The sequence below is a fragment of the Cryptomeria japonica genome, chromosome 3 (genome assembly GCF_030272615.1).
Source record: "Cryptomeria japonica chromosome 3, Sugi_1.0, whole genome shotgun sequence".
Taxonomy (NCBI): Eukaryota; Viridiplantae; Streptophyta; class Pinopsida; order Cupressales; family Cupressaceae; genus Cryptomeria; species Cryptomeria japonica.
In genome coordinates this window covers 867,816,922-867,830,864 of record NC_081407.1, presented here as the reverse complement: position 1 = coordinate 867,830,864, position 13,943 = coordinate 867,816,922, and the positions used below count along the sequence as shown (strand labels likewise).

The following is a 13,943-nucleotide window of genomic DNA, read 5'->3' as shown; positions in this document are numbered from 1 at the left end:
GCTGGAGAGAGTTAGACCATAATTTGGAGAGAGGCAGAATGTACTTAGAATGATGGCACACTTTGCTCGATCTCATAGAGAGACGAGTTAGTGGGGGAGTATGATTCAGCCACACATAGCATATGCTGACTTCTCACAGCTATAGTAGAGATAGTGGGATTGGAGATCAGATGTGATGGATGTCAGGACGGCAAAGGAGTATGAGCGATGGTTTGCATGACGACGGCTAGTGCCATTGACAGATCCTGATATTCTGGTACCTAGGTGATAGGAGGACTTCCCACTCGCTGGAGAGGAGGGAGATGATGAGGACGAGGAGGATGAGGGTGGTGATGAGGATGAGGGGGATGACGAGGATGGAGATGATGATGGGGATGATGATTATGAGCCAGATTCAGCCGATCAGGAGTCATTGCAAGATGTACCCATAGAGCCGGAGACAGCTAGGATAGAGGAGATGGAGATGTGCAGGGCTACCATAGCGAGTCAGCATGATCACATTGTGACATTAGAGAGACAGAATGCCATCTTGAGGATAGAGCAAGATCAGTTCAGAGTGGAGATAGCCAGACTCACAGCGGCTCGAGATATAGCAATAGTGCAGGCACAGCGAGAAGAATAGAGAGTCACTGAGTACATTGGGTTGATTAGGGATGCCAGTGCATGGGAGATGGCACAGATGTTGGTAGAGATCGAAGAGGAGATACGCCATTGGAGGACACTATATGAGAGTGCAGTTCCACCAGAGTAGAGAGCAGCTTCATATCAGGCACGATCAAGGACAGAGAGCAGGGCACGCTCTCAAAGGTCATTGAGTAGCATGGGGGTGAGTGGACCTATGAGACCACCACAGCCAGGACCTAGGATAGGAGGGACATCATCCGTGAGACATGGTAGGGATGAGGAGGATAGAGGGAGCACCCAATGATAGAGGCACATGCTCCTTTATGATAGAGACATATGTAGTTTGACATTATGTAGTCAGCATGTGGGTCATACTGAGGACAGACAATCCAATTTTGTACTCCGATATTATTGTGATATGTGATATGATATGCATCGATATGATGGGATGCAATGTGTTATGATCTACATGTGATTTTTTTGATGTATGGATGACTTATGCACTGTTGATGTATTATTGTGGAACATGTATGGATATATTTTTATGCATTTATAATATGAAATGGATAAAATGCTTGATGTAATGCGTGATGTGATGTTTGATATAATGCAAATGTACTAACCAATGAATGCAGGATGCAGCATATGTGTTTGGAGATTAGAGCACTAGACCAGACTGACTATCCGAACCGATAGAAGAAATGTTAGTAAGAAGAAATGAGACAGAAGACAATTAGAGACAAAAAAAAACTTGCTTTCAGTAATGCACTTTGTAGGTGAGAACCTTTATTTTAATATAGCAAAATGGATGTGTAGCATCATGGCATTGAAAGCCAGAGCTGAAATGCAACCCTTTTTTGCAAAAGACAGACACATCGTAGACAAAAAGCAATCACAACAAAAAAAGAAAGGACCATGAACCATCCCGGTCACTCTAAATCACTCAGTGACATCATCGAGCAACATAGGAACATGATCGAAGAGAAATCAATAAATGATAAGACTCACTAATTTCAACAAGTCAAACAAACATCTTGATCTTCATTATCAAAAGTTGAAAGTGCTGATAGGACAATCATGTTGTCTGGTTTCAGGACATGTGGTACCCCATCTAAGACAGGACACGGTCTGGTTTCGAGTATACCACACCCTGTATAAGACTCATGATAGTGTGCCAAGGACGAATGATATTGATGTTGATGTTCGATTGAGAAGACAATTTTAATCATTTTGAATGTCTGGTTTGATTGAAAAAGTGCATTTGTTAATGCATGATTTCATTAGAGCACAATGTGTGATTGCGTGTCGTTGGAGGGATGCTCAGTGATCTGTCTATGCACAAAGGGGATATTTTATAGAAAAATGCTTTTTTTTTGGATTTTTATAATGTTTTTGTTCATTTTTTCAGGACTTTATTTAATTTTTTTGGATTATTTCAGGACATTATTTGATTTTTTGGATTATTTTTAGGACATTTTTCAATTGTTTTGAATTATTTCAGGACATTATTTGATTTTTTGGATTATTTTTAGGACATTTTTCAATTTTTTTGAATTATTTCAGGACATTATTCAATTTTTTTGGATTATTTTCAGGACATTTTTCAATTTTTTTGAATTATTTCAGGACATTTTTCAATTTTTTTGGATTATTTTAGGACGCTTTCCAATTTTTTTTATGATTTTGCCCCCAATGTCTAGCAAGGCAAGGAATATGACAGGTGAATAAATAGGATTGCTGAAATGATGGTGGATAGAGGGAAGACAAAGGCCTTTTATCATAGAGACAATACAGATGCAATTTTCAAGGGCTATTGCGTGATGGGACAAGAGATTGGATATGACAATGTAAAGCAGTGACATGGCATGAGGGACATGTCAAGAGATTTTTGAATCCATGTTTAAATTTTGCATCCTTATGTCAGATCAAGATCAAAGAATGAAAAAAACTGTATGGATAGTGATAAGATATGGATAGGATAAGCAAGACCAAGAATGGATAAGGGACATGGACTAAAGGTTGGGATTGGCTAAGGGATAGTGGCAGAAAGTTGCAATAAGGCAGGGAATATGGTTGAAAGGTTGTAATAAGCAAATGGATAAATGACCAAAAGCTATGATGGACTAAAAGCTGCAAACAAGATGCATGATGCTCATGAAGATTCTTAGCCTTGTCAAGATCAAAGGTGGAAAGAGGAAATGGACATGAGGGACAATAGGATAATGGAGGAGTAATGACATGGTATGATAGGATAATGAAGGGCAATAGGATATGAAGGAGGAAACCTGCCCCCAAGTGTGGTGTGCAAGAAGTTCATAAATTATGCATGACACTTGTTTGCCAGATTTTCATAACTATACTTGCCCAAGGCGCCTGTTTACCAGGTTTTCACCAGTGGACGAATTATTTTTTGCGTTACTTTTTTCTTTTTCTTTTTTTCACTTTTTTTTTTTTTGATTTTTTTTGTATTTTGACTTTTTCAATAGAAGATGGACACATGATAGGCAATGGAAGAAGGACTCAAGCATCTTTTTTTGTTTTGGATAGTAGCCTTGAAAAAAAATGGACCATGACCTTTAAAAGTATGCTCAAAGACTTTGGTAGGATAAGGACATGGAATATGAGATGGAATTAAGGCAAGGATTTATGCAAAGGATTGGATCAAAGGGATCGAAGGATGGAGAATATGCATTGGATAATGGATAGGGTATTGGAAGAATTGGGCTTCAGTGGATGGAAATGAAGGCAAGATCAACATTGGCACACACCTTAAGGGGTGATAGACTAATGGAGGAAAAATAGATCTCAGATTGTGAGATTTGGATGGAGGAATAGCTTGGGATTTTGGGACATAAGGGCCCAAAATGGAAGAAGGAGGTGATGGAGGAACAAATTTGAGAGGTTTGGATGGAGGAATAGCAATTTTGGATGCCAAGTTGTATTTTTCTTTTTGTGCTTCAAGAAGCTCCTTAGGGATCCACATGGTTTTTGATTTTTCATGCTTTTGTGGTTCCTTGGAGTGCATTGCTTGCACAAGGGATTTAGGAACCCATATATATTTTGACTTTTGTTTTTGATTTTGCTCAGTGGGCCTTTGTGGCCTTTTGGATATTTCTTTTTCTTTATACATCATATTGTTCTTTGTTTTGACATGTCGATTATATTGGACATGTTGATCCTTGAATACATGTGGATTTTTAGACTTATGACTTTTATATTTGGAATCCAAATTGCTTGGAGGGGGAAAGGAATGCATGGATGGATATGAATGAAATGGACTTCTTTTGGATTGATGAAATTTACTCAAGGATGTGTGCCTTTGCTGACCTTGCATAAAGGATGAAGGGATATAAGGACCTAAGATGGATGGAAGGTATGATGGGGAAGGGATATGTTTGGATTTTGAAGGGATGTTGGATTTAGTAGGGGTACCAACGTCTTGAGAGTGAGTGTGTAGACATGACCCTTTAGATCTTCTTTGATATGAAGGTGTTCTTTCTCATGAAGGTCTACTCCTTTTCCTTTATGAATATCTTGAATTGTAGGATACTCTTTTCTTTGGGAAGAAGACGTGAGTCCATTATTAGGTGGATATGATATGAGAGAAATAATGAGATCTTGAAGTGGATCGAATTGCACCAAAGTGGAAGAACCCATTATGCATGTCGAGGGTTCATGAACATCTTGCACTGACACATTAGAATCATGAGGGGGATCAGGATCATAAGGGCGACTAGGATTGTGTAGTGGACATGGTTCAATGATAGGCTCTTCAAGAGATGGAATGGGAGAAATAATGGGATCATCAAAAGAAATGTGATCTTGGAGTTTATATGGAGCATTAAGACAAGGAGATGGAGGAACAAAAGGATCTTGTGGGGGATTTGAAGGAATAATTTGATCTTGACAAGGAGGAAGATCATTGGAATCCTCTTTAAAGGTGCTTTGCTCTTGACTTTCAATGGGATCATCAGAAAGGATGGAAGGGATATCTTGATCTTTCTTAGGAAGTGGAATGCCAATGGGATTTGAAAGGGTGTTGTGTTCTTGGATAGAATGGACAGGAATAATGGAATCATTGTGAGTGTCTAGGGAAATGGGATCCTAGTCAACAATTGGATGGGATGATAAGGTTTCAGGATCTTGATCTTGATCTTCTTTAGGACTCATTTCTTCGTGCTCTAATTTATCCTCTTGACATGGGGTTGGACTTTGGATATGCATGGGGGATTCTGACAAGGGATCAATGTTTTGGCATGAAATAAATGCACTTTGAACATTTGTGATGTATTCTGGCAAGGAATCAATGCTTGAACATGAGGAAGAGGGACTTCGAATGGGGTCCTCTAAAACAGGTAATGGCAATAAAGTGCATGGTGGCATTGGGTCTGGTATTTCTGAAACATGACAAGGATGTGCATCATGAATTGGATTATCTTGGCAATCAATTATGGATAGCTCTTGGATAATTGCATCCTTGGGTGTATTGTTTGATGAGGACAACATGGAAGGTTCTTGGGAAACTTCTAAAGGTGTAGGGATAGATGCCACTGGAGAGTCAATTTGCTTGTGGGGGAATGAGGCATTGCTAGACATAAGTGTATTATCTTGATCTTCCTCAAAGAACTCACTTGGTAGTTTCCTTAAGATCATTGCAATAAAGCCACCTTTCTTTCGAGGTTTTGACATAGTTGTATCTAGAATTTGAACTTGCTTGGCAAGGAGTTGGTTCTAATCCGATGTCATGTTTTGATATTGGACTTGGTTCAATTGTTCTGACATGTTTGAAACTTGGGTTGGTGTGTGCTGCAACCTTTGTTTTTGAATTTTTGGTTGTGGTTGTTGACATTGATATTCCACCATTGGTTGAACCATTTGTGGACATTGTATAGTTGCTTGGATATATTGTTGAAATTGGACCATTGGTTGTATTGGTTGTATATGTTGAACAATTGGTTGAGCCATTGGTTGTATTGGTTGAAAATCTGATTGATGGTAAACACCTTCTTGTTCTTGTTGTGGAGGCACATAATGTTGAAATTGATGTTGTCTCTTTTCTTGAAATTGTTTCATCATCTCTATTTGTGAGAGGAGAGCTGGTATGTCTGATCGTTCAAGAATAGATCTTACATCAATTGGCTCAATTTTTGGATTTCGACCTAGAAATTTTTGAAACATTTTGGACATTTGTGATCTATTCTTCTCAATGTTTTTCACTCTTTGTTCCAAAATCTCATTTTCTTGAGCTAGCTTCTCATCTAGTTTTTGTATTTGGAGACTTGTTTCATCATAAAAAGTTTGATTGATATTGCCTTGTTGTTGGGTTGGATATAATTGTGATTGCCTTGGATTAAAATTTGATTGCATTGTCGATTGATACGTCAAACTTTGTTGCATCATTGGTGCTTGGAACCTTGTTTCAATAGACATGTCACTATTCAAATGGAATTTTTAAAGGATGATGTATGATATGCAACTAAATGCAAACTAAATAGATGAAAATGCAATCTATGGCAAGAATGCAACCTATGTTTTTGTTGTTTTTCAAGATTTTGACAAACTTTTTGGAATGCAAATCTAAAAAAGAGACCCTTAGGAAATTGAAATGATGTCTAGACCTCAAAGGACAAAAGGACCAAGTGACAAAAGGACAAGATGACAATGTCTCCCCTATATGCTTGGATACTAAGCTAGGTTTGATGAAATGACAATAATGACAAAAAGAGAAAAGGTTTGATAAGGTCTAGACTTCTTAACAATGACTTAGGGTTTATCAAAGATTTGGATTACTCAAGTATGACAAAACCTAGTTTTGACACTATATGCAAAGGGACAATTACTATGCAAATGACCCTAATATGATACGATAATGACCTAAGCTTAATGAAGAGACCTAGGGCATGCAAATATGAATGAATGACAATGGTATTACTCTAATGCAAGTGGACATATGCAAATGGATGACTCTTATTGATATGCAAAGGAGTATGACCTAGATGAAACTTAACCTTGATAGTTAACAATGACTTTGCAAAATGCAAACCTAAGATGAACCTAAATCTAAGTGACATGCATGTTGAGACAAGATTTTGAACAATGTTTGACAACCATGTTTGAAAATGTGTTTTGAACTTTGTTGGATGAAATGTTCTTGTGTTTAACCTTGTTTTGAATCAATTTATCTTGTTCTTGAAATGAGATACAATTCAACTTTTGACAAGCAAAGAATACAAGATATTTCAACTTATACTCAAGACAATCATGCTCATTCCCACATTTCTTATGGTAGGCAAGGACATTAGGTACTTGAGAGGTAGACTCATTATGGGATTCAAGGAGAATACAGAGATGCTTGACCCCACGGGCTCCCCTCCACGGCACTCACTTCTCAGGGCAGCCAAGCATCAGTCCCCATGGAAATCTCCCCATGGTGAACTTAGTATCTCTTCCAAGTATCCAAACTTGTCCTTCTCAAGCAACTAGAAGGGTTTTTGGCCTCTAAAAACAAGGTGTTTAGTAAGGATTTCTGTTAAGTGTTACTCCTTGGTGTCATGCAAGTGTGATTGAGACATTAAGCCCACCAAGATACCAAACAAATGTAGTCATGCAAGCACGCTTTAGACCGTGAGGTCCTACTTAGATGTTGATATGAGAAAGAGTTCAAGGGTCATCACTTCCCAAGTAACTACAATTCCCATGTAACCCTTCCTTCAAAGCTTTCGCTCATCAGGTATTTATTTATAGTGAGTTAGAATGCCAAGGTATTCTAGCTATACTCACTTTGGGTCATTCCCTTCTTATGATTGTCACTTGCTTGCAAAAGCAAAATGGTCGGGAAGGCAGGCCCTCTAAAGGTGACACACAATCAAAAACATGAGCATGGTATCGAAGATCTGGATTTCTGATCACCCTAAGAAGGATGAGAGCATACTCTCCTACTCCAATGTCAAACTCAACAATCAAAGCAAACATACATTCATTCCATCCTATTTAGAAATCATACTAGGTGCCTAAATATTAATTGCAAACACAAAGTTTAGTTGTAATCCAAGGCAACCTCCAAAACCCAAGTCAAAAGTTTGATATGTTTAGTCTTTGACTATCGAACCTGCATAAAATGTGTTAGTAGTTTCATTTGTTGTCTTTGCCATGCGTAATGCCAAGGTGCTGCACAGAAAATCAGTACCAAAAACCAAAAAGCAGAAACATAATGCTTAAACAAAACAATTTTCAAGTAAAAACACTATTTTTTTACCTCTGTTTCTGGACTTACACAGGCGCAGAATGCTTGACACAGGTGCAGAATGTCTGACAGAGGCACAAATTGTCCTTGACACAGGTGCAAAATGCTTGACACAGGCACAGATTGTCTCACACAGGCGCAGAAGTCCCCAAAAAGCCCTGCATTACCCTGTTTCTTGGGTTTTTGACCTGCAAATCACCTCAAAAGCACTCAAAAGCGTGATTAGAGGGTTAGTTCATGTCGGGTTCACCAATTAATGTGGATAGGAATTCAGAAATCATCACAAGCAAATCAATGTTAGTCTAGCTCAATCACAAAAGCTCAAATGCAATGATCAATCCTAAACACACTCAATAAAGACATGAAAAGCAAAACATTCAAGATTAAAAACTAAGCAAACCAAATGCAGATCTGAATGTCTTCTTCATGCGGCTCCATTGTCCTTCTTTCTTCTTCAAATAGCTTTGTTTTGTGGATCTCACCTACAAGTGCATACACATGAGATGAAAGCAAGTAGACAAGATAGTAGCGCAAGAATACTCAAAGTGTGATTGATTCAACAAAGTGATTAGTTGGGATTGAAGAAATTCATCCAATTTATAGACAAATTGGAGAAAAGATCAAATTAGCATGAAGAGATTCAAATGGAAATTGCAAATCAAGAATGTCAATTATGACAAATTATGACAAATTTTGCACTAGCAATGCAAAATTGATTGATTGATAATTCATGACAATTTATGACAAATTTCTATGTCAAAATTGATTGATTGTCAATTATGACAAATTATGACAAATTGAAATGTCATTCCCATGAAATTAGGAGAAAAATAGGAGAGAATTGAAAATAGATGAATTAGAAATTAGGAAATTAGAAAAAGAGGAAAATTAGGAATTAAGAAATTAGGTAAATTAATTAATAATTTATCATTTATTAATTAATTCACAAAAAGAGGAATAATTAGCCAATTAAATAAACATTTAATTGTGACACGAAGACTTAGGATAAATAAATAATTTATTAATCCTAGAGGAAGAAATGACAAACAAGGTTAAATGATTAAATCATGAAACCCTAGAAGATGAATTAGCAATGCAAGGATGACAATTAGGTCGTGATTGAAGATAATTGATGTCAATTCAATCATGATTTTGAATTGATAAATGACCAATGTGATAAATGATTTGATTGAGAAATGCGCCAATTGACAAGGAACAATGAATAATTGATCCAAATTGACATGATTGAGAAAGACGACAATCGATGACAAATCGATCGCAAAGCGATAAAATTGACAAGAGGACAAGGATCGATGACCAAATCGATTGCAAAACAACAAGATTGAAAATGACCACGATCGATGACAAAATCGATCATAAGATGATAAGATTGAAAATGACAATGATCAATGACAAATCAATCGCAAGATGACAAGATTGAAAACGACAATGATCGATGACAAATCGATCACAAGATGACAAGATTGAAAATGACAAGGATTGATGACAAATTGATCGCCAGATGATAAGATTGATAGAGTACAAAACCCTAATTAGGATTGATGATGTCCAAAATGATGACAAATGAACACGCACATTGATGTGACAAGATAAGATCGACAAAATCATGACAAATATTGTTATCGACAAGACCAAATTCGAAGATGAGATGAATGAAGAATGAAGAAGAATGACTCGATGCTCGCAAATGATAAAGACCAAGTGTGTGACATAGGAGAAATGTTAATGCGACGCAAAAACCTAAAATGAGGCAATACGCAAATGTTAAAGTATGACTTCGCAAATGTTGACCATTTTTAGACGTGTACAGGTAGATTGCTAGTGTGTAGAGGCTAAGTATGAAACCTAGGATATTAAAACAAATGGTATTGAGTAGCACCTTAGGCAAACTACTAGTGTGTGGAGGCTATGAAACCTCCTTGGTGACTTATCAATCCCAATTTCAATACCACTCAACAAGATATATGTCACACAACAATGTAAGATGCCTCAGCAATGAGTTGGGAGTATAATATCCACTTATTTGGGTGTTGATGCTATGCAAGTGAGATTAATCTAATGATTTTGTGATTTATTGATTTGTAATAAGGACCTAGAGCTTGTCCTTAAATACAAGACCTTTGGTGCTCAATTCAAAATATTTGTCAAGCATGCTAACAAGTAACTTTCAAATTACTTGAAATGATTGGTTCTCAAAAGCAAAAAGAGGTTTAAACTAATATCATAAGATCATACGACGATCATGTCCAAAGAACAAATCTACACCCACAATTAAATCCGGAAACTACAACAATAATTTACTTGACTATTTATTTTATTTTATTTGTTATTGAGGATTTTTCATCTACCAAGTTGATTTTAGCTACCAGATATAGAAGCACGAGCCTTAGATTGAACCTCTTCGGCTAAGAGTCAAGGACTGGGTGGTATCCATCCTGCCAACTTCGTTGAGGGCACAATCTCATCTCCATCCTTTTTTATGTCAAAACCTTGCGCTAAGCAAGACTCAATCCCTAGTAGACTCATTAATTTCACCGATAAGACCAAGAGTCCATTGACTTATTTGACTATTTGAGAACAACTACAATAATAAAATAATAAATTTTAAATTTAAATCAATTTATACATAAAATTAAACTACTAAAAGTGAGCTATACACCAGCCTAACAAATCATAGTAAACGTTATTCCTAAGAACGAAGTCCTGGTTGAATATATAATTAATTAAAACAATAATTGAAATGGACAGCCACCTTCGAAATAACCAAAGCTCACAAAAAAAAACAAAAAAACCAAGGCTCTAATTAATTTCTTAAAAACTTTAAATCTAGCGATGAGCAGCGTAATGAGACTGGAAAGACATTGTAGTTTCCCATGTTGTTTGTCATTTTCCATGAATGCTAAGTTTGAACGCGGAGCTAAAAAAAATTCCTCTTGTTGAACCAGAAGACAATTGATGGAATCATTCGGCGAAGATGTTTATTCAATAAACCAGCTCCTTGAAAATATCGAAGTTTTCAATCTTCTGGCCTAATTATTCATTCTATGATGCAGATTATAAAATATAAACTTTACCCAATTTTCTCTACTGCTCTGCAATACAATTTTTTTCTGGTGAATGGCTTATTCAGTGGAATCCCAAGCTGAAAATGGAGAAGAAATCAGAGATCTGCTGTCAACAAAGGTCAAATTACAAATTATAGTGGAAAGAGCAAATAGAATGGCTTTTGGGCTTGACAGGATGGACAGCAGGTTTAAGCAGTTGAATGGAGGGGTTTCTGCAACTGCTATGGCAGTGGCTCCTCTGCAGTCTGCAGCAATGGTGGCCAAAGCTCTTGATACTCGTATAGAAAGAGCCATAAATCCTGCTCTTAGAGTTTTGGAAAAGTTTGGCCAACTCCAAGAGCTTCACACAACAATTGCAGACATGCTGCTACAACAACAGAGCCAGGGTAGTAAATACTCTGGTTCAAGAGTGGACAGAGTCCAGGATTTGATTGAATCATTTGAGAATTTGGAATTGTTAGTTGGGTTGTTAAGGGATGAATGTGAACCAGCCATTCAAAGGTTGCAGGAGGCTGTGGAGTTTTTGTGTAGAACTAAAGCTACTGATTATTATAGGGCTCACAGGCTCAGAGAAACCCTGAGTACTTTGAGGGCATTGTATGAGAATGAGGTGGAGGATCTAACAGATGGGCTGCTTATGGAAAAAGCTTTGTCAAGGCTTGAGTATGAGTTTACAAGGATGCTGGAGCACATAGGTAAAAGGGTTCTTCAGAAAACTTTTCAGGAGGTTGTCAGTGTTACAGATAGACCTAATGATGATTTGGGTTGTTTGGATCTTGCATCCAAGCAAGAGATTGAGGTTTTGAGGAGAATCGTTGAGGTGATGCGTGGATATGATAGGATAGAAGGGTGTATTGATAGTTATGTTCAGGTTAGGTGGAGAAGGGCTGCAAAGTCTTTGATGAGATTGAAGCTTGATTATCTATTGAATTTTGGGAATATTGATGAGATGGAATGGGAAGCATTGGAATCCTCCATTCGTCTTTGGATTGAGCATTTCAAGATTGCTGTTAAGGTTGTGCTTGCATCTGAGAAGGAATTGTGCAGGCAGATCTTTGGAGATGAGGACCTGGTTTTCTTGTCTGAGTGTGTGGGGAGAGTGGGTCGTAAGGTAATGGCTGCTTTTTTAAGATTTGGTAACGGGGTTACCAGGAGCAGGAAACAGCCCCAAAAGCTTTTCAAGCTCTTGGAAATTTTTGAATCCATGGAGGGTCTCAAGCACCAGTTCTATGAAATCTTTGGAGGAGAAGGTGGGAAAGAAATATGTTTGGAGTTCAGGGAGTTGCACAAGCAGGTAGTCAATGCAGCATGCAAGGTCTTTTGGGAATTTGGGCTCCTGGTTGAGGGTCAGCAAGATGGGACTGTACCTCCTGAAGATGGCAGTGTACCCAAGCTTGTCAAGTATGCAGTTGGTTATATGGAGTCCTTGGCAGGAGACTACTATGCCCCTCTCATGACTAAGGTGCTCAAAATTGAGCAGCTTTGGAAATCTCCAACACCTGTGCTGGCAGAGGGAAGCCTTAAGGGTTTTGAAGGAAGTCCAAAAACCTTACAACCACTGGGAGAATTATTGGTCGGTGGGTCCTCTCAAAATAAGCAGATTTCTAATCAGAATGAAAATCAAAACCAGAATCGTTTCTGTGAGGCAGTCTCCAACTTCATGGAGGCCTTGCAGAGGAACCTGAACTCCAAGTGCTCTGCCTACAGGAACAGAGCATTAGCCCATCTCTTCATCATGAATTCACAGTGGTACATTTATACTCGCACAAAGAACACTCAACTGGGAAAACTTGTGGGTATTACAGGAGAGTATAAACAAGCAGCAGAAAGAGCTGGGTATCTGTATCAGAAAGAAGCTTGGGGACATTGCATAGAACTTCTCAGCACTGAAGGACTGGATGGACTTAAACCCAATATTAGGTCCCTAGTCAGACAGAGGCTCAAATATTTCATGACAGAGTTTGAGGATACTTATCAGAGACACAAATCTTATAGTGTCAAAGAAAAAAGTCTATCTGAACAGATCAGAATTTCAGTCTCTCAGTCTATAGTACCTGCTTATGAAAACTTTCTGGAGTGGTTAGGTCAAGGTGAGGAAACAGCTAGTTTACTATATGAAGACTCTTCTATGGTTTCTCCTGATTCAATACAGAAGATGTTGGGTGAACTTTTTGTCGGCAAAACAGGGAAAGAAAAGACTGAAAATGTTGTCAGACGCTCTGTAAGTCTGACTTCTAAGAAAACTTCTCCATCGAAAGCCTATGTTAAAAGAACTTTTTCTCCCACTCCGGTTTCCAGTAACTTATCTTCTTCTTCTCCTCGCCCTTCATTCAGATCATCAAGAACCCGAAACATTTAAAACCAGTTGGAGATGAAGTGTTCATATACATAATGGACTCCCAAATTTATCAGTTTCTTTTAAAAGCAGTTTAATGGTCGATATTTATCCTGGGCCATCAGTAGGGTAAAAACTCAAAAAGCTGTTTAATTGGTTTATATTTTTTCTTGGGCTTTCAGCGACCCATGTATCTTTAGATGCTTTGAATCCAGTTTCTGCTACTGTAATCTTTTATCGATTGCTTAAGTTTTGATGATAGGAACACAGTTGATTTTCTGCTTATGTAATATTATTATCATTATCATTTTGGTGATGAATCTTACAGAGTAATGTGAAATATTGATGTTTTATTTCTGTTATTTTGTTATCATTTTGATGTTGGATTGTGCGTAGAGCAATCTGAAATGTTAATGGAAATATAACGTATACAGAGTGATCGGAGATGATGCAAGAAATATATATAAAGTTATATGGAAAATTATATTTTATTATGGATTTATTCAACTAAGAGTTGGGAGTTTCGGTACTGATAAATTTGTCTATTTGTAAACAACCGGTGTGTTGATTCTAATGCACCAACTATTTAAGTTCTTCTAAATTTGTCTCTGATACAATCACAACCTCATCACTTTTAATGTGTGCTCACCACATA

At 37.5% G+C, this 13,943-nt stretch overlaps 1 protein-coding gene across 1 annotated transcript; it reads left to right on the top strand.

The window, feature by feature from the left end:
• Positions 1–10,747: 10,747 nt before the first annotated feature.
• Positions 10,748–13,608, top strand: LOC131061555 (exocyst complex component EXO70I). The gene has a single exon (XM_057995285.2). The coding sequence runs from the start codon at positions 11,006–11,008 to the stop codon at positions 13,310–13,312; it is 2,307 nt and encodes a 768-aa protein (XP_057851268.2). The 5' UTR covers positions 10,748–11,005; the 3' UTR covers positions 13,313–13,608.
• Positions 13,609–13,943: the final 335 nt, after the last annotated feature.